At 45.1% G+C, this 19,008-nt stretch overlaps 1 protein-coding gene and 1 pseudogene across 2 annotated transcripts in view; both read right to left on the minus strand.

The window, feature by feature from the left end:
* Window positions 1-4,595: 4,595 nt before the first annotated feature.
* Window positions 4,596-19,008, minus strand: part of LOC105491969 (calcineurin like EF-hand protein 1) — a 53,162-nt gene continuing 38,749 nt past the window's right edge. The window contains exons 5-7 of the mRNA XM_011758800.3: window positions 14,580-14,641; window positions 4,979-5,101; window positions 4,596-4,840 (exon numbers count right to left, since the gene is read on the minus strand). Of these exons, the coding sequence (XP_011757102.1) occupies window positions 4,787-4,840; window positions 4,979-5,101; window positions 14,580-14,641 (239 nt within the window). The 3' untranslated portion in view covers window positions 4,596-4,786. The remainder of the gene's footprint in view (window positions 4,841-4,978; window positions 5,102-14,579; window positions 14,642-19,008) is intronic.
* On the minus strand, window positions 11,679-14,185 carry LOC139355459 (small ribosomal subunit protein eS24 pseudogene; annotated as a pseudogene). The gene has a single exon (XR_011606138.1). The product of XR_011606138.1 is annotated as a small ribosomal subunit protein eS24 pseudogene (transcript).

Raw genomic sequence — 19,008 nt, forward strand, 5'->3', positions numbered from 1 at the left:
GATAGTGTGGCTAGGCTGCGTGACTATTTTAAGCCACTGTTAGGTTAAACTGTAGTACTAATAATTTTATTCTTAGGCCCTAGGGTTTTGTTTTTGTTTTTTGTTTTTTGTTTTAATACAGAGTCTCTGTCGCCCAGGCTGGAGTGCAGTGGCACGATCTTGTCTCACGGCAACCTCCGCCTCCCGGGTTTAAACGATTTTCCTGCCTCAGCCCCTCAAGTAGCTGGGACTACAGGCGCATGCCACCACGCCGGGCTAATTTTTGTATTTTTAGTAGAGACGAGAGTTCACTATGTTGACCAGACTGGTCTCTTGACCTCAGGTGATCCACCCGCCTGGGGCTCCCGAAGTGCTGGGATTACAGGCATGAGCCACCGTGCCCAGGCTTTTAATTCTGGGGTAGCACAACACCTGGAGAAAAAATGTAATGGTTCCAGTTTGTCTCTGTCTTTGACTCTTAGAGGGTTCAAACGTTGTCCTCCTGTTTACAGCTTTGGTCAATACAGGAGAGAAGGATTTGTCACTTTTCTGAGGGCCCTCCTGCATAGAGGAAACCTGTTATAACTGGCAGTTTTGTCGTTTGCTACACCCAACTGTAGGACATCCTTTCTTCTGCACCATTTCCCAGAGGGGCAGGTGTCACGCCTCTGAGCCCAAGCTAAGCCATCATATCCCCTGTGACCTGCACCTATACATCCAGATGGCCTGAAGCAACTGAAGGTCCACAAAAGTGAAAATAGCCTTAACTGATGACATTCCACCATTGTGATTTCTGCCCCACCCTAACTGATCAATGTACTTTGTAATCTCCCCACCCTTAAGAAGGTTCTTGGTAATTCTCCCCACCCTTGAGAATGTACTTTGTGAGATCCACCCCCTGCCGGCAAAACATTGCTCCTAGCTCCACCGGGTATCCCAAAACATGTAAGTATTAATGATAATCCACCACCCTTTGCTGACTCTTTTGGGACTCAGCCCGCCTGCACCCAGGTGAAATAAACAGCCTTGTTGCTCACACAAAGCCTGTTTGGTGGTCTCTTCACAAGGACGCGTGAGATGACAGGAAGGGTATATATGGGGTGGCTCCTCTTCGGGGTTATGACAAGGGGCCCAGCGTACCGTGCTTGCCAAACACCAAGAGGGCTGTCATCTGGGTGGATTCATAGAAATGCAGATTCTTGTAAACTTCACAAGGAATAGACAGATACTGGATTTTTAGGCTTTTTCTACATTGAAGGAGTTGGGGAGTCAAGCACAGAAATTGCATCTGAGCTGGAATGAATGGGAAGTGGCCACAGCTGACAAAACTGTGTCTAGAGGCCTGGTGCAGTGGCGCACGCCTGTAATCCCAGCACTTTCGGAGGCCAAGGCAGGTGAATCAACTGACCTCAGGAGACCAGCCTGGCCAACATGGTGAAACACCATCTCTACCAAAAATACAAAAATTAGCCAGGTGTGGTGGCACGTGCCTGTAGTCCCAGCTACTCAGGAGGCTGAGGCAGGAGAATTGCTTGAACCTAGGAGGTGGAGGTTGCAGTGAGCCAAGACTGTGCCATTGCACTCCAGCCTGGGCAAGAGTGAGACTCAATCTCAAAAAACAAAAAGAAAAAGCTGGCCAGGTGCGGGGGCTCACGCCTGTTATCCCAGCACGTTGGGAGGCCGAGGCAGGCGGATCACGAGGTCAGGAGATCGAGACCATCCTGGCTAACATGGTGAAACCCAATCTCTACTAAAAATACAAAAAATTAGCCAGGCATGGTAGTGGGCGCCTGTAGTCCCAGGTACTCGGGAGGCTGAGGCAGGAGAATGGTGTAACCCAGGAGGCAGAGCTTGCAGTGAGCTGAGATCGCGCCACTGCACTCCAGCTTGGGTGACAAAGACTCCGTCTCAAAAAAAAAAAAAAAAAAAGAAAAAGCCATGTAAAAGCAGAGTATGTCACCACTGAAGCTGCACATGAATGAGGAGGTGGGCAACTTCACAAGGAATAGACAGATACTGGATTTTTAGGCTTTTTCTACATTGAAGGAGTTGGGGAGTCAAGCACAGAAATTGCATCTTAGCTGGAATGAATGGGAAGTGGCCACAGCTGACAAAACTGTGTCTAGAGGCCAAAAGTGCTGGCCCCTCGAAGAATGTTTCCACTTCATATGTCCAGGCAGCAGCAGAGTAGACTGCAGCTGACAGTACAGACATAAACTTGAGTTAGGGAGACACTGTGATTTCAAACTTGAAGGGACTAAGTTACATAAAATTCTTGTAAAATGGACAAAAGTTATTTTGTTTCAACCACAAGTATTTATTGATGGATCGAAGATACAATTTTAATGGAACAGTAAGGCACAACCTTGGATTAAAACACTTTGCTATACAGCCAAAAGGAGGGAAAAGCTATAACCTTAGGAACTTTATGCCAATCAAGAAGCCTCTAAAGTACCTAATAGATCAGTATCAGACATTCTTCCCTTTTACACTAATTCCTATATTACATCACTTGATCACAAAGTGTGACTGATACTCATAAAGAATTCCTCATTCATTTATATTTGAGCCATCCAGCCAGGCTACTCCCCTGTTCTCCACCCTTTTCCACCCTTTTGCAGTGGTATTTTTGTAGCAATCCCCTTCCTAAAGAATAACCTACACATCTTCAATAGTTTTCCAAAGCAAGGAAACAAGCAAGCAAGCAATGAGTCAGAGAAAGTCAGCCAAGGGCAGATGTGTGGATAAATAGACTCATAGACACATACATTAGGATAGCAGCAGCCTGATACACTGAAGTCTACTGACTTTGGCAGAAAAGTTTGACTGTGGCTTGCTCAAAGACCTGTAATGCCACCTTAGGTTGTGCTACTAGTGCCAGACCTCTTGTTTTTAAGGGATTAGCAGTGGTCTATACAAGGAGCTAGGGAGCTAATGTAACCAGGCAGCTAATGATAAATAGTCAATGCTTTGGACATGTATTAGGAGCAGACTGTGGCTTTCATCATTAACATTTGCCAAGTGTAAAATTCATAAAGAATTTTGTGACTGAGCATGGTGGCTCATGCCTGTAATCCCAGCACTTTGGGAGGCCGAGGTCGGAGGATCACCTGAGATCAGGAGTTCAAGACCAACCTGGTCAACATGGTGAAACTCCGTCTCTACTAAAAATGCAAAAATAACCCAGGAATGGTGGCCACGTCTGTAAACCCAGCTACTTGGGAGGCTGAGGCGGGAGAATTGCTTGAACCCAGGAGGCAGAGGTTGCAGTGAGCCAAGATCATGCCACTGCACTCCAGCCTGGACAACAGAGTGAGACTCCGTCTCAAAAAAAAATTTGTGCAAAACTTCAAGACACTAAGGAAGCAATCTTTAAATATTTTGGACTGGGGCCAGGCGTGGTGGCTCACGCCTATAATCCCAGCACTTTGGGAGGCTGAGTCGGGTGGATCACGAGGTCAGGAGTTCAAGACCAGCCTGGCCAACATGGTGAAACCCTGTCTCCACTAAATATACAAACAATTAGCCGGGCATGGTGGTGCGTGCCTGTAATCCCAGCTACTTGGGAGGCTGAGGCAGGAGAATCGCTTAAACCCAGGAGGCTGAGGTTGCAGTGAGCGGAGATCACACCATTGCACTCCAGCCTGGGCGACAGAGCAAGACTCTGTCTCAAAAAATAAATAAATAAATAAATAAATTTGGACTGGGATATTAGGCACTTCCGTAACACTAATCTTTCTACTTGGAAATGTGAAGTGGAAAACATTGCAGTGCACATAACACTGAGGCATAAACCATGCTGCAAAGGTGTGAATGCATGAGGCTTTATAGGGTGCCCAGCCTCCTTGTTAATAAAAGCCATGAGAAAGTCCCTAGGCATATTGTCAGAGCAGCCATTCTGGTAGTTACAGTGTCCCCAAACTAAGCAAACCTGTAAGCATACTGCTGTTTTTTTTTTAACAGTCAACATTGCACTAACAAGAGGAGCCACATAGGTACAAAGTTGAGAATCAGAGGCCAGAGGTAGAGTGATGTGGGCAAGCAGCCTAGAAGACTTGACTCCATACCTCTCACCAAGGCCACCTTTCAAAAAGGGTATCTCCACCTAGCAGCCTTTGATGACAGAGCGGAGTGCAGAGGATGGTCTCATACTTTGAGAGAAATGTTGGTTACCAAAAAGCTCCTGGAGAGGCAACATCCCAGAGGCCCATTTAATAATGAAGGTAAATAAAAACTGCCAGACCCCTGGACTATCCTGCCAAGTCAAAAATACATATATAGGGCATAGCTTGTGGTGTAAGTAGAACAGAGGAGATTTTGAGGCTTAATGAAAGGCAGAAAGACTGCCAGAGAAAGTGAACAGTATGTTGGATGACACACAAGTAGGAAGCAAAGAACATATAAAAAGGATAAAGCATGCCGGCAGACTCGCTGGAGGGAAGGCAGCAGGGCTACAGTCTACACCTGGTGAAAGAGCTTTGCTGGCTTGTTCTTGGCATGATTGCCTCTCTCACTTTCTCAGACTGGATGGATGTGTGGCATTCAGCGGCAGAACAGGGAAGATATTTATAAATGAAGAACTAGTGAATGGATACCGAACAGAAATAGATAGGGTGTACCATTCTGTAATGCCCTGTTTATACACCAAAGGCAGGTTTGTGTTGACAGAACATATTTGGGGTTGTCATGCAACAGCAGTAGTACTTTGGGAGAAGGGGAATGAGGGGGTGGAGGTGGAGTTGGTGGAAGGAGGACTTTCAAGTTCCAGTTCTTAAATACTAGACTGCAAGGAACAGTTTGGTCTCCTTTAGTGAAGAAATCGGATGCTCATTTTCTGTTCTACATCCACCTTCTCCAAAACCTGGGGAAGAAAACCAGTAACAGTTACGAAGGTTATGAATGTCACAACACTCCCAAGCTCTTATCTGAGTAATGTTCTCCCCACTTCCTCCTGTGCAGTAAAACGTCACTTTTTCAAACAAAGAGGTAAGTGACCAACCTTAACAAATTCTGTGAAAGATATGGCACTGTCCCCATCCTGATCAGCCTCCTGAATGGTCCTGTCTGCGATGCTGCCCAGCTGCTCATCTGAGATATTTACTCCGACCATCATGCGTAGCACCTGGAAGACCAAGAGCCAGGAATTACAAGGGTCTTGGGAATCAGAGGGACTATTGAGATTAAAAATAAAGCTATCACCATCCCCCTTTTCCTTTGATGCCCTCAAATACAGTCATGCACTGCATAATAATGTTTTGGTTAATGACCGACCACATATATAATGGTGGTGCTGTAAGATTATAATAATGTATTTTGATGAGAACACATGGACACAAAAAGGGAAACAACAGACACTGGGGCCTACCAGAGGGCGGAGTGGGAGGTGAGAAACAGAAAAAAATAACTATTGGGTACTATGCTTAGTACCTGGGTGGCGAAATATTCTGTACATCAAACCCCCATGACAAGAGTTGACCTATATAACTAACCTGCATGTGTAGCCCTAAACCTAAAAGTTAATTTTTTTGTTTTGAGACGGAGTCTTGCTCTGTTGCCCAGGCTGGAGGGCAGTGGTGCGATCTCAGCTCACTGCAAGCTCTCCCTCCTGGGTTCACGCCATTCTCCTGCCTCAGCCTCCCAAATAGCTGGCGTTACAGGTGCCCGGCACCACGCCCAGCTAATTTTTTGTATTTTTAGTAGAGAAGGGGTTTCACTGTGTTAGCCAGGATGGTCTCAATCTCCTGACCTCGTGATTCGCCCACCTCGGCCTCCCAAAGTGCTAGGATTACAGGCGTGAGCCACCACGCCTAGCCAACACAATCTTAAAAAAAGATTACAGTACCCTATTTTTACCGTACCTTTTCCATGTTTAGAGATATATATATATATATTTTTTTTTTTTGAGACAGGATCTCACTCTGTTGCCCAAACTGGAGTGCTGGAGTGCGAATGTGGCTCACTGCAGCCTCACCTCCCATGCTCAAGTGATCCTCTCACCTCAGCCTCCCAAGTAACTGGTGCTACACTACAGGTGCATGCAACTATGCCTAATTTTTTTTTCCCCGAGGCGGAGTTTCACTCTTGTTGCCCAGGCTGGAATGCAATGGCATGATCCCGGCTCACTGCAACCTCCACCTCCCAGGTTCAAGCGATTCTCCTGCCTCAGCCTCCTGAGTAGCTGGGATTACAGGGACGTGCCACCACACCCAGCTAATTTTTGTATTTTTAGTGGAGACAGGGTTTCACCATATTGGCCAGGCTGGCCTCGAACTCCTGACCTCATGATTCGCCCGCCTCTGCTTCCCAAAGTGCTGAGACTACAGGTCTGAGCCACTGCACCCAGTCGCCTGGCTAATTTTTCAAAATTTTCTGTAGCAATGAGGTCTCACTGTGTTGCCCAGGCAGGCCTTCAACACCTGGGCTCAAGCAATTCTCCTTCTGCCACCTCCCAAAGTGCTGAGATTATAGGCATGAGCCACCATGCCCAGCCACAGATATGTTTAGATACACAAATACTTACCATTTTGTTACAACTGCATATAGTAGTCAGAACAATAACATGCTGTATGGGTTTGTAGTCTAGGAACAATAGGCTACACCATATAGCCTAGGTGTATAGTAGGCTATATCATCTAGGTTAATGTAAGTACATTCTATGATGTTCCTACAACTACAAAATTGCCTAACATTGCATGTCTCAGAATGTATCCCCATCTTTACCATCATGTGACTAAATAACAGCTAAAAGGCTGAAACCCTTATCTTCTCATCTAGGCAATGATGTAAGCAGAATTTATCTAGGTGACTGGATAAGAAGACAAAGACTAAGGGAGAGTCCTTTGCATTTTGCCCTTCCTCATTCTTCTTACCCAGAATACAGATATGCTGTCTGGTGGCACTGCAGCCACCCTGGAGCCATGAGGTGAGTAATACGAGTTATGGATGCCAGGCCAAGAACACAGAATAAGTCTGATTCCTGGACATCAGTGAGGTACTGTACCAGCGTGGACAGTCTGTCCCAAACATTCTTGTTGCGTGAGCCTAACTAGTTCCTTATTGATTTAAATCAGTTTGGTGGGGCTTTCTGAAATCCCACCCAAATGTAGTCGTCTTTGAGGTGCTGCACTAAGCCAGCTGCTCCTAAAGTATGGCCCAAGAAAACACAAAGATCCTTAAAGAGTTAAATGCTAAATCCCCCTCTGAGAAAAATAACAAGCACAATTAAAGGGTTGCCAGAATTGAGTAAGAGAATTTAACACTGTTTCACTAAATCTGTCTTAAACTTCACCAATCCTCGGGCCCCTGGGAATTTCTATTAACATCTTTAGGGTGTGAACATACTTTGAAAATTGCTTCCTTAAACAAAATAAGCAACTTTAACAATTTGACTGTCAGGCAATATGGAAAGGCTGGTTCTTAGGCAATATAAAATGGGGGACAGGGTACCTTTCTGACTCCTTATATTATTACTGCAGTCAGCCACCTCTGTCTTCAGATGGTAAGAACTGAGCTTTTCCACAGGAAGGAAAGGGCCTCTAGTCCAGTGGTTCACAGGCTTCCTTTCCTCCACTCCTTTACTCCTTTACTTCCTTCTACAATCTCATGAGATTTTTTTTTTTTTTTTTTTTTTTTTTTTTGAGATGGAGTCTTGATCTATTGCCAAGGCTGGAATGCAATGTCATGATCTCGGCTCACCGCAACCTCCACCTCCCAGGTTCAAGTGATTCTCCTGCCTCAGCCTCTCGAGTAGTTGGGATTACAGGTGCCCATCACCATGCCTGGCTAATTTTTGCATTTTTAGTAGAGACGGGGTTTTGCCACATTGGTCAGGCTGGTCTCGAACTCCCGACCTCAGGTGATCTGCCTGCTTTGGCCTCCCAAAGTGCTGGGATTACAGGCGTGAGCCGCTGCGCCCGGCCTGTAATTTGCTTTTTAAAAATCGATTTCATGGGCCGGGCATGGTGAAGAAACCCTGTCTCTACTAAAAATACAAAATTAGCTGGGTGTGGTGGTACATACCAGTAATCCCAGCTACTCGGGAGGCTGATGCATGATAATCGCTTGAACCCGGGAGGCAGAGGTTGCAGTGAGCTGAAATTGCACCACTGCACTCCAGCCTGGGCAACAAGAGCAAAATTACAAGCCGGGTGTGGTAGTGCGTGCCTATAGTTCCAGCTACTCGGGAGGCTGAGGCAGGAGGATGGTCTGAGCCCAGCAGTTCAAGGCTGCAGTGTGCTATGATCATGCCTGTGAATAGTCGCTGCATTCCAGACTAGGCAGCAGAGAGAGACCCTATCAGTCAATCAATCAATCCATCAATAGTAAATTACATGATTTTCTAAAAAGAAAAAAAGCTGAAATACTGATTTGTATCCAAACTGATTATTTTTTAAATAAACCAATTGTTGAAAATTGGAAGTTGTGGCCGGGGGTGGTGGCTCACGCCTGTAATCCCAGCACTTTGGGAGGCTGAGGTGGGCGGATCATCTGAGATCAGGAGTTCGAGACCAGCCCTAGCCAACATGGTGAAACCCCATCTCTACTACAAATACAAAAATTAGCTAGGCATGGTGGTGGGCACCTGTAATCCCAGCTACTTGCGAGGCTGAGGCAGAATCGCTTGAACCCAGAAGGTGGAGGTTGCAGTGAGCCGAGATTACGCCATTGCATTCCAGGCTGGGCAACAAGAGAGACACTCCCTCTCAAAAAAAAGAAAAAAAAAAGAAAATTGGAAGTTGTACATTTTAGGTACAAATATACACAAATAGAAGGATTAATAAAAAGAGACAATGCGCCGGGTGCAGTGGCTCATGCCTGTAATCCCAGGACTTTGGGAAGCCGAGGCAGGCAGATCACGAGGTCAGGAGTTCGAGACCAGCCTGAAAAACATGGTGAAACCCATCTCTACTAAGAACACAAAAATTAGCCGGGCATGGTAGTGCGTTCCTTGGCAGGAGAATCACTTGAACCCGGGAGGAGGAGGTTGCAGTGAGGTGAGATCATGCCACTGCACTCTAGCCTGGGCAACAGAGCGAGACTCCATCTCAAAAAAAAAAAAAAAAAAGAGAATGCTAGCAAAGATAATCAATAGACAACTCATTTGCCATTACTGTGTGTGGCCAAGGAGATGAATCCAACCTCAAACAGCAGCTTCTTCAGATCCCAGACCAAATATTTTGAGGTGTTTTATTTGTAGAATTATAAAACTGGATTATGTATGGGTATCTATAGTGTGAGTCGGAGGGTGGGGATAGAAGTGGTGGTGTCTTTAACATCATTTCACCAGGTGCAAATGACATATGTATGTCGTCCCAGCTACTGGTCCCACCTACTTGGAAGGCTAAGGCCAGAGAATCACTTGAGCCCAAGTGTTCAAGCCAGCCTGGGCAATGTAGTGAGACTGTCTCAAAAAAGAAAAAAAAAAGGTCATCTCATCCGATCTGTTAATGAGGACATGATGGCCCAGAGGTGGCTTGACTCGGGTCCCAGGAAGCAGTGGCATGGACTATCTGCCCAGGCCTCCATCCCCAGCCCAATGCTCCCTCCGCCTGTCCATGCCGCCACTTATTGTTCCAGTCAAAGTTCTTAAGGCCGGGTGTGGTGGCTCACGCCTGTAATCCCAGCACTTTGGGAGGCTGAGGTGGGCTGATCACAAGGTCAGGAATTTAAGACCAGACTGGCCAACATGGTGAAACTCTGTCTCTACTAAAAATACAAAAGATAGTCAGGCGTGGTGGTAGGTGCCTATAGTCCCAGCTACTCGGGAGGCTGAGGCAAGAGAATCGCTTGAACCCAGGAGGTGGAGGTTGCAGTAAGCTGAGATCGCACCACTGCACTCCAGCCTGGGTGACAGGGCAAGACTCTGTCTCAAAAAAATAAAAAAAAAGAAGTTTAATAGTGAATTATTATTATTATTAAGACAGAGTTTTGCTCTGTTGCCAAGGCTGGAGAGCAGTGGCCCGATCTCGGCTCACTGCAACCTCCTCCTCCTAGGTTCAAATGATTCTCCTACTTCAGCCTCCCGAGTAGCTGGAATTACAGAGGTGAAACAAAGCACGCAGCCTACTATTATTTTTTATTTTTATTTTTATTTTTTTGAGACGGAGTCTTGCTCTGTCACCCAGGCTGGAGTGCAGTGGCCGGATCTCAGCTCACTGCAAGCTCCTCCTCTCGGGTTCACGCCATTCTCCTGCCTCAGCCTCCCGAGTAGCTGGGACTACAGGCACCCGCCACTTCGCCCAGCTAGTTTTTTGTATTTTTTAGTAGAGACGGGGTTTCACCGTGTTAGCCAGGATGGTCTCGATCTCCTGACCTCGTGATCCACCCGTCTCGTATTTTTAATGTTTGGTGAAGGATTTTATATATACGCTTTATTGATTTAAGAAAGGTTCCCTCTACTTCTGGTTTTCTAAGACTTTTTTTTTTTTTTTAAATCATGAATGGATGGTGAGGCCAGGCAAGCTGGCTCACACACTTTGGGAGGCCGAGGCAGGTGGATCACCTGAAGTCAGGAGATCGAGACCACCCTGGACCAACATGGTGAAACCCCATCTCTACTAAAAATACAAAATTAACAGCGCGTGGTGGTGCGTGCCTATAATCCCAGCTGCACGGGAGGCTGAGTCAGGAGAATTGCTTGAATCCGGGAGGCGGATGTTGCACTGAGCTAAGATCGCACCACTGCTCTCCAGCCCGGGTGACAGCGAAACGCCATCTCAAAAAAAAGAAAAAAAGATAAATAAGTAAATAAAATAAAATAAATGGATGATGATTTTATCCATTACATTTTTCTATGGAAAAGACCACTCAATTTTTCTTCTTTAAAGTGTTGGTGTGGGTGAAATATATTGGTTGATTTTCTAATGTTAAACCGACTTTGAATTTCTAGTACAATTGCACCTTGGCTATAATATATCCTTGGCTATAATATATATATTATATTATATATTGCTGGATTCAGTGTGTTAATATTTTGTTTGGGATTTTTACAACTATTTGCATAAAAGAGATTGAGCTATAATTTTCTTTTCTTTTTTTTTGAGACAGAGTCTTGTTCTGTCACCCAGGTTGGAGTGCAGTGGCACAATCTCGGCTCACTGCAAGCTCTGCCTCCTGGGTTCACGCTATTCTCCTGCCTCAGCCTCCCGAGTAACTGGGACTACAGGTGCCCGCCACAATGCCCGGCTAATTTTTTGTATATTTAGTAGAGACAGGGGAGATGGGGTTTCACCATGTTAGCCAGGATGGTCTCAATCTCCTGACCTTGTGATCCACCTGCCTCGGCCTCCCAAAGTGCTCAGATTACAGCCATGAGCCACCATGCCCGGCCCCTAATTTTCGTTTTTTATACTGTCTTTTATAAGATTGTCAGGTGTGGCCGGGTATGCCTGTAATCCCAGCACTTTGGGAGGCTGAGGTGGGTGGACTGCTTGAGCCCAAGAGTTCAAGACCAGCCTGGCCAACGTGGCGAAACCCCATCTCTACTAAAAACACAAAAATTAGCCAGGCACGGTGGAGCATGTCTGTAATCCCAGTTACTCAGGAGGCTAAGGCACGAGAATCGCTTGAACCTGGGTGGCAGAGGTTGCAGTAAACTGAGATGGTGACATTGCACTCCAGCCCGGGCAACAAAGTGAGACTCTGTCTCAAAAAAAAAAAAAAAAAGATTGTCAGGCAAAAGTTATGCTAGCCTCATAAAATGAGTTGGGGAGTAGAGTATCTTTATTGAAGTATAAATAATATACAATAAAATGTACATATTTAAAATGGACAGTTGGGGCCAGGCATGATGGTTCATGCTTGTACTCCCAGCATTTTGGGAGGCTGAGGTGGGTGGATTACTTGAGGTCAGGAGTTCGAGACCAGCCTGGTCAATATGATGAAACCCTGTCTCTACTAAAAATACAAAAAAACAAAAAAGTAATATGTACAATTGGATAAGGTTTAACATATGTACCCGCCCATGGCACCGTCCTCACAATCAAGATAATAACCTCCAAAAGTTCAACCAATACTTTCACAGGAATCATATTAAGAAAACATGGGCCAGGCATGGTGGCTCACACCTGTAATCCCAGCACTTTGAGAGGCCGAGGCGGGTGGATCACCTGAGGTCAGATCTGGGTCAGAGAATAAACACATGCAACTACAGAGTGACTGCCACTGTCTTTTTTCTTCAGAACTCAGAAAACCATATGTAGCAACTTTCAAGAAAATAAACTCTTCTCGCTGAAGAAATTCCCAACTCAAAAGCAAGGGACACTAACACTGACCTGCAGACTGTTTTGTTTTTTGCTCATAGAAATGTAAGAATACGTTGGGTTGCTCCTGAATCTGCCCTGAGTAATTTCATCCTAGGATGAAATGCCAGTCACTGCTAGTAGGAAAACAGGGAATCATCCCTTGAAGCAACAAAGAACAGTGGGCAGTTGGCTCAGGGTACACCAGCACAGCAGCAGCTCCTTGACTCTTAGTCAACCCTAAGGACAGACTAAATGACTGCATTTAACTAAGTATCATCAGAATTACCTGGCTGCCAATAATCTGATTTGGCAATAAATGAATTACCTGATGTAAACCATGTTGTATATTTTAACTCTCAGTCAGTACCTAAAAGCCATTTAGTTAGCTTTTATTTATTTACTTTTTTTTTTTTTTTTGAGATGGAGTTTCGCTCTTGTCGCCCAGGCTAGAGTGCAGTGGCGCAATCTCGGCTCACAGCAACCTCCGCCTCCTGGGTTCAAGCAATTCTACTGCCTCAGCCTCCCGAGTAGCTGGGATCACAGGCACCCACCACCATGGACAGCTACTTTTTGTGGGGAAAAGAAAGATCAGACTGTTACTGTGTCTATATAGAAAGAAGTAGACATAAGAGATTCCATTTTGTTCTGTATTTGAGATGCTGTTAATCTGTGACCCTACCCCCAACCTTGTCCTTGCAAGAGACATGTGCTGTGGTGACTCAAAGTTTGAGGGATTTTGGGCTGTGCAGGGTGTGCTTTGTTAAACAAGTGCCTGAAGGCAGTATGCTTGTGAAAAGTCATCACCATTCACTTAATCTCAAGTACCCAGGGACACATACACTGCCAAAGGTCGCAGGGACCTCTGCCCAAGAAAGCTAGGTATTGTCCAAGGTTTCTCCCCATGTGATAGTCTGAAATATGGCCTCGTGGGATGGGAAAGACCCGATCGTCCCCCAGCCTGACACCCGTGAAGGGTCTGTGCTGAGGAGGACCAGTACAAGAGGAAAGAAGATCTCTTGGCAGCTGAGATAGAGAAAAGCATCAGTCTCCTGCCCGTCCCTGGGTAATGGAACATCTCGGTGTAATACTCGATTGTATGTTCTGTTTACTGAGAAAGGAGAAAACCGCCTTAGGACAAAAGGTGGGACTTGCTAGTGCAATGCTGCTCTTCTTTATGCACTAAAAAGGTTTATGGAGATGTTTGCATATGCATATCAAGTCACAGCACTTTTCCTTAAACTTATTCACAGAGATCTTTATTCATATGTCTTACTGCTAACCTTCTCCCTACGATGATCCTATTATCCTGCCACTTCCCTTTTTCTAAGATGGTAAAGATAATGAGTGTATGCTGAGCGCAGGTCCCTGGGGCCCACTTTTTCTTTCTCTATACTTTGTCTCTGTGTCTCATTTCTTTTTTTTTTTTTCACATGAAAGTTTTTAGTTTATTAATCTGCTTGTGAAAAATCCAAAATGGACACAGGTAGCCTTTACTGCAGCACCTTTACTCTTTCGGCTGTGATCCAATCTCCAGCTCACTTTTTGCCAGCACCAACATTGGCCTTTGCAGTCCCCCTGACTTTCTTCATCCTGTTCTTGCGTTCCTTTCGTTGCTTTCTTGAGGTCTTTTTCTTCTCATACAGGCCATGTCCTGCAAGTCTATGTTTGGGTTCATTTTTCTTTGCATAATCCAGGGAGTCATAAATCATGCCAAAGCCAGTTGTCTTGCCACCACCAAAATGAGTTCTGAATCCAAATACAAAGATGACATCCGGTGTGGTCTTGTACATTTTGGCTAGTTTTTCCCGAATTTCTGTCTTAGGCACTGTTGCCTTCCCGGGGTGAAGGACGTCAATGACCATTTGTTTCCTCTGAAGTAGTCGGTTGGTCATGAACTTTCTAGTGCGGATAGTTACGGTGTCGTTCATGATGGCTGCCTATCCGTCTCATTTGTTTTCTCAAGTCCCACCTAACAAGAAACGCCCACAGGTGTGGAGGGGCAGGCCACCCCTTCACTTTTTGTATTTCTAGTAGAGACGGGTTTTTATCATGTTGGCCAGGCTGCTCTTGAATTCCTGACCTCAGGTGATCCGCCCGCCTTGGCATCCCAAAGTGTTGGGATTACAGGCGTGAGCCCCTATGCCCAGCCTAGTTAGCTTTTAGATGGTGGAGACATCTGTCTATGAAAACATAATGAGCCATTTCAGGTTTTCCCAGGTCATCTCCTTTGCCTTATAACCAGGACAAGACTCTGCACATATCAGGTGTTAAATAAATGCTTACTAAAGAACAGGTCCTGCCCACAATAATAAGCAGGCAGAGTCCAAGCACAAGTTCTCCAGGAGCTCTCCGACATACCTGTAACAGCTCATCACGGGAGATCTTTTCATCTTTATCCAAATCATACAGTCGAAAAGCAACTGTAAGGGAAAAACATAAAGTTAGTCAAAATTCTGTAGTGTGATGCCCCTTCTCAAGGCACTAAATATATAAGACACTAGACAGAAAACTGACAGCCAATTAATCAATTTTCCAAGAACAACTGCCATTACTTATAGGGCTTTTAAAAAGTTGTAACACTGAAGAATTGAGAATGGATGAGTTCTTAGGTTAAATGAAGTATGCTCCCTCTTCCAATAAATCAGAAAACTTCATAAAAAGAAAGCCAAATGTCCTTCTTCTTAACCTAGAATGTTAAACAGCCCCCCAACACACCCCTTACGTGGTTCTGCAAGTTAGGTCACCTCACACAAACATCAGTTCTACCAGGTACCACTCAGGGAGAACCAACAACAGGCACCACACAGGCACCATGAGAGCGGCCCACACAAAGCACTGCTTTGGGAAAAGAGCCTCCTGGGCAAAACTGTCTCAAATTTCAAGTAATTCTCTACCACTGGGGAGTCCCGCAGGTAAAGAAATTGAGTTTCAAGTAAATATGATGGCTCAGATGGTCTCCTGGCCTTATCATGTTTCTTTCTCTTTAAGCCTTCTAGAAACTACGATACAGGAGAACTTTGCTTAGGTCCATGAGATAGAAATCAGAAAAGCAAAGTCATTAGATTTCTGCCACTGTTGCTGAAGTGCTACCAACAGAATAGGGTGTTATCTCTGGGTGATTTTATAGGTGTGGTGACAAATCGCCAGCCTGAGGACGTGAATGTCTTGTCCCACAACTGAATTTAGTGTGGTTTTTAGGTTTTGAATCACTTCAAGAATGCCACTAAGATTGTGGGTCTTAAACAGAGTGCTGCAAACCCTAAAAGTCCCAAATCCACTGCTCTAGAGCTATTAAGATCCACGGATTTAGACTCTGTCCTTAGGAACTCACTATCTAGTAGAGGAGAACAACATACACGACTCTCTCGAATACATCCTACTTACATCCTAAGCACTACAACATATCCAAACTGTTGGGGGAACAAAGTGTATGGCGGACGTGGCTTTCTGGTGGAGCTGGGGAAACATCAAGGAGAGGTAACATTTGAACAAGGCCCTGAAAGACTAACTGAAATGTGCCAAGGCGTGGCCATTCCAGGCAGAGCTATTATTAGGCACAAAGGCATAAGAACATGGATTAATATCTACCGGTTTAAGTATCATTCCCCTCCAAAATAAAAGGGTGAGTCCACTGAAAGATGACATAAAAGTAATTTTAAAATCTAATTTACTCCTTGTAAGGTATGTATCAGAATTCCAGAGAAAGGAAGAAGCTAGGAGAGACTTCTGATATATATATTTTTTCTGTTCTGTTTAATGTGGTTGATTAATTTTATTTTTATTTATTTATTTTTTCAGACAGGGTCCTGCTCTGCCTCCCAGGCTGGGTGCAGCAGCACAATCATGACTCACTACAGCCTGAACCTCCCAGGCTCAAAGGATCCTCTCACCTCAGCCTCCAGAGTAGTGGGAACCACAGACACCACGCCTGGCTAATTTTTTAAAATTTTTGTAGAGCTAAGGTATCACTATGTTGCCCAGGCTGGTGAAAGGTACAAGGTCTTTGTCTAGATAAATCGATTTTTTTTTTGAGATGGAGTCTTGCTCTTTTGCCCAGTCTGGAGTGCAGTGGCATGATCTCGGTTCACTGCAACCTCCGCCTCCCAGGTTCAAGCAATTCTCCTGCCTCAGCCTCCTGAGGAGCTGGGATTAAGGCACGTGCCACCACGCCTGGCTAATTTTTGCATTTTTAGTAGAGATGGGGTTTCACCATGTTGGCCAGGATCGTCTCGATCTCTTGACCTTGTGATCCACCCCCCTCAGTCTCCCAAAGTCCTGGGATTACAGGCGTGAGCCACCGCGCCTGGACAGCTGGTCTTGAACACCTGGGCTCAAGCAATCCTCCTGCCTCAGTCTCCCACAGTGCTAGGATTATAGCGGTGAGCCACTGTGCCGGGACCTTTAGCTCAAATTTCAGCTCCTCAGAGAGGCTTTCACCGACCACTCTTTCTAAAGTAGTGACATCTCCCCATGCCTTTCTCATCTCATGTATTCACTTCCTTCACAGACCTCGCCACAATAAACCTTGTTTATTCACCCGTCTTCTCTATAGTCTGTCTCTCTTATTAGATCTTAAGTTCTAAGAAAACAAGGGCCTTACCTGATTTATTCATCACTGTATCCTGGGCCTAAAATAGTACCTGGCATGTAGTAGGTGCTCAAACATTTGCTTAATGAAAAACCAAAAGAATGATCTCAGTCAAACCTTTACCTTCCTTTATTTTATTTTATTTTATTTTATTTTATTTAAGAGATGGGGTCTCAACTCTGTCGCCCAGGCTGGAGTGCAGTGGTGCAATCATGGCTCACTGCAGCCCCAAACTTCTGGGCTCAAGTGATCCTCCTGCCTCAGCCTACTGAGTAGCTAGGAATACAGGTGTGTGCCACCATGCCCAGCTCAATTTTTTTTTTTTTTTTTGGTAGATACTGGGTCTCATTCCGTTGCCCGGGCTACAAACCTTTACCTTTACTTCAATCAATGCTATTGCTTCTTTTTTTTTTTTTTCTTTTTGGGAGACGGAGTCTTGCTGTGTCACCCAGGCTGGAGTGCAGTGGCATGATCTCGGCTCACTGAAACCTCTGCCTTCTGGGTTCAAGCGATTTCCCTGTCTTAACCTCCTGAGTAGCTGGGACTACAGGTAGGTGCCACCATGCCCAGCTAATTTTTGTATTTTTAGTAGAGACAGGGTTTCACCATGTTAGCCAGGTTGGTCTCAAACTCCTGACCTCAGGCAATCCGCCCACCTTGTCCTCCCAAAGTGTTGGGATTACACACATGAGCCACCATGCCTGGCTGCTTCTTTTTTTTTTTTTATTGTGGTAAAATATACATAAAATTTATCAGTTAAACCTTTTCTACAGGTACAGTTCTGTGGCATTAAGTACCTTCACACTGTTGTGCAAGCATCACCACCATCCATCTCCCCATAACTTCTGCATCTTCACCAGCAGAAAATGTACCCTTTTAACAACAACTCCATTACCATCACCACCACCATCCCCCAGCCCTGGGCAACCACTGTTCTACTTTGTGTCTCTACAAATTTGACCACTCTGGAAACCTCACATAAGAGGAATCATACAATATTTGTCCTTTATATCCACTTTATTTCACTCAGCAAAATGTCTTCAAGATTCATCCATGTTGTACCATGTGCCAGAATTTCCTTTTTTTTTTTTGAGATGGAGTCTTGCTCTGTCACCCAGGTTAGAGTGCAGTGGTGTGATCTCAGCTCACTGCAACTTTCGCCTCCCGGGTTCAAGCAATTCTCCTGTCTCAGTCTCCCGAGTAGCTAGGATTACACACATCCACCACAGCGCCAGGCTCATTTTTGTATTTTTAGTAGAGATGGGATTTCACCATATTGGCCAGGCTAGTCTCGAACTCCTGATCTCATGATCCAACCGCCTCGGCCTCCCAAAGTGTTGGGATTACAGGCGTGAGCCACCGAGCCTGGCCTCAGAATTTTCTATTTTAATACAGACTAATATTCCATTGTATGTGTACCCAACATTTTATTTATCCATTGATCTGTCGATGGATACTAGGATTGCTTCTACCTTTTGGATTCTATGAATAATGCTGCTATTTCTTCCTGGCTACTCTCCCAAGCTCTACTCCACCTATACTCCTCAACACCCAAAAAAATATTCTAATGTAGACTCTACTTTCCACATCATTATGTTTTATAAAAACTTAAACCATTTAAGAAGACAATTAGAATGTGGGAAGGAAAACCTGTAGACCTCTAGAATTCTCTCTTACTTACCATGCCCTGGGCATTCTAAGATGAATTTTACTTTTCACTTTTTTTTTTTTTTTAATACTATCCACCTGTACATAGGGCTGTATCTTTTACACAAAGCATTATTATTATTATTATTAGAGATGGAGTTTCACTCTTATTGCCCAGTCTGGAGTGCAATAGCGTGATCTTGGCTCACTGTAACATCTGCCTCCCAGGTTCAAGCAATTCTCCTGCCTCAGCCTCCCGAGTAGCTGGGATTACAGGCATGCGCCACCATGCCTGGCTAATTTTGTATTTTTAGAAGAGACATGGTTTCACCATGTTGGTCAGGCTGGTCTCGAACTCCTGACCTCAGGTGATCCACCCGCCTCAGCCTCCCAAAGTGCTGGGATTACAGGCATGAGCCACTGCGCCTGGCCTACACAAAGCATTATAACGTCACCAGTTCAAAGAGGAAAGCAATAAGGTACCACTTCTAGGAGACAAACAGAAGAGCAGAGTGGCACTGTATGTACGTGGGCCTGTGCCTACATGGGTAT

This window comes from Macaca nemestrina, chromosome 7 (assembly GCF_043159975.1).
Source record: "Macaca nemestrina isolate mMacNem1 chromosome 7, mMacNem.hap1, whole genome shotgun sequence".
NCBI lineage: Eukaryota > Metazoa > Chordata > Mammalia > Primates > Cercopithecidae > Macaca > Macaca nemestrina.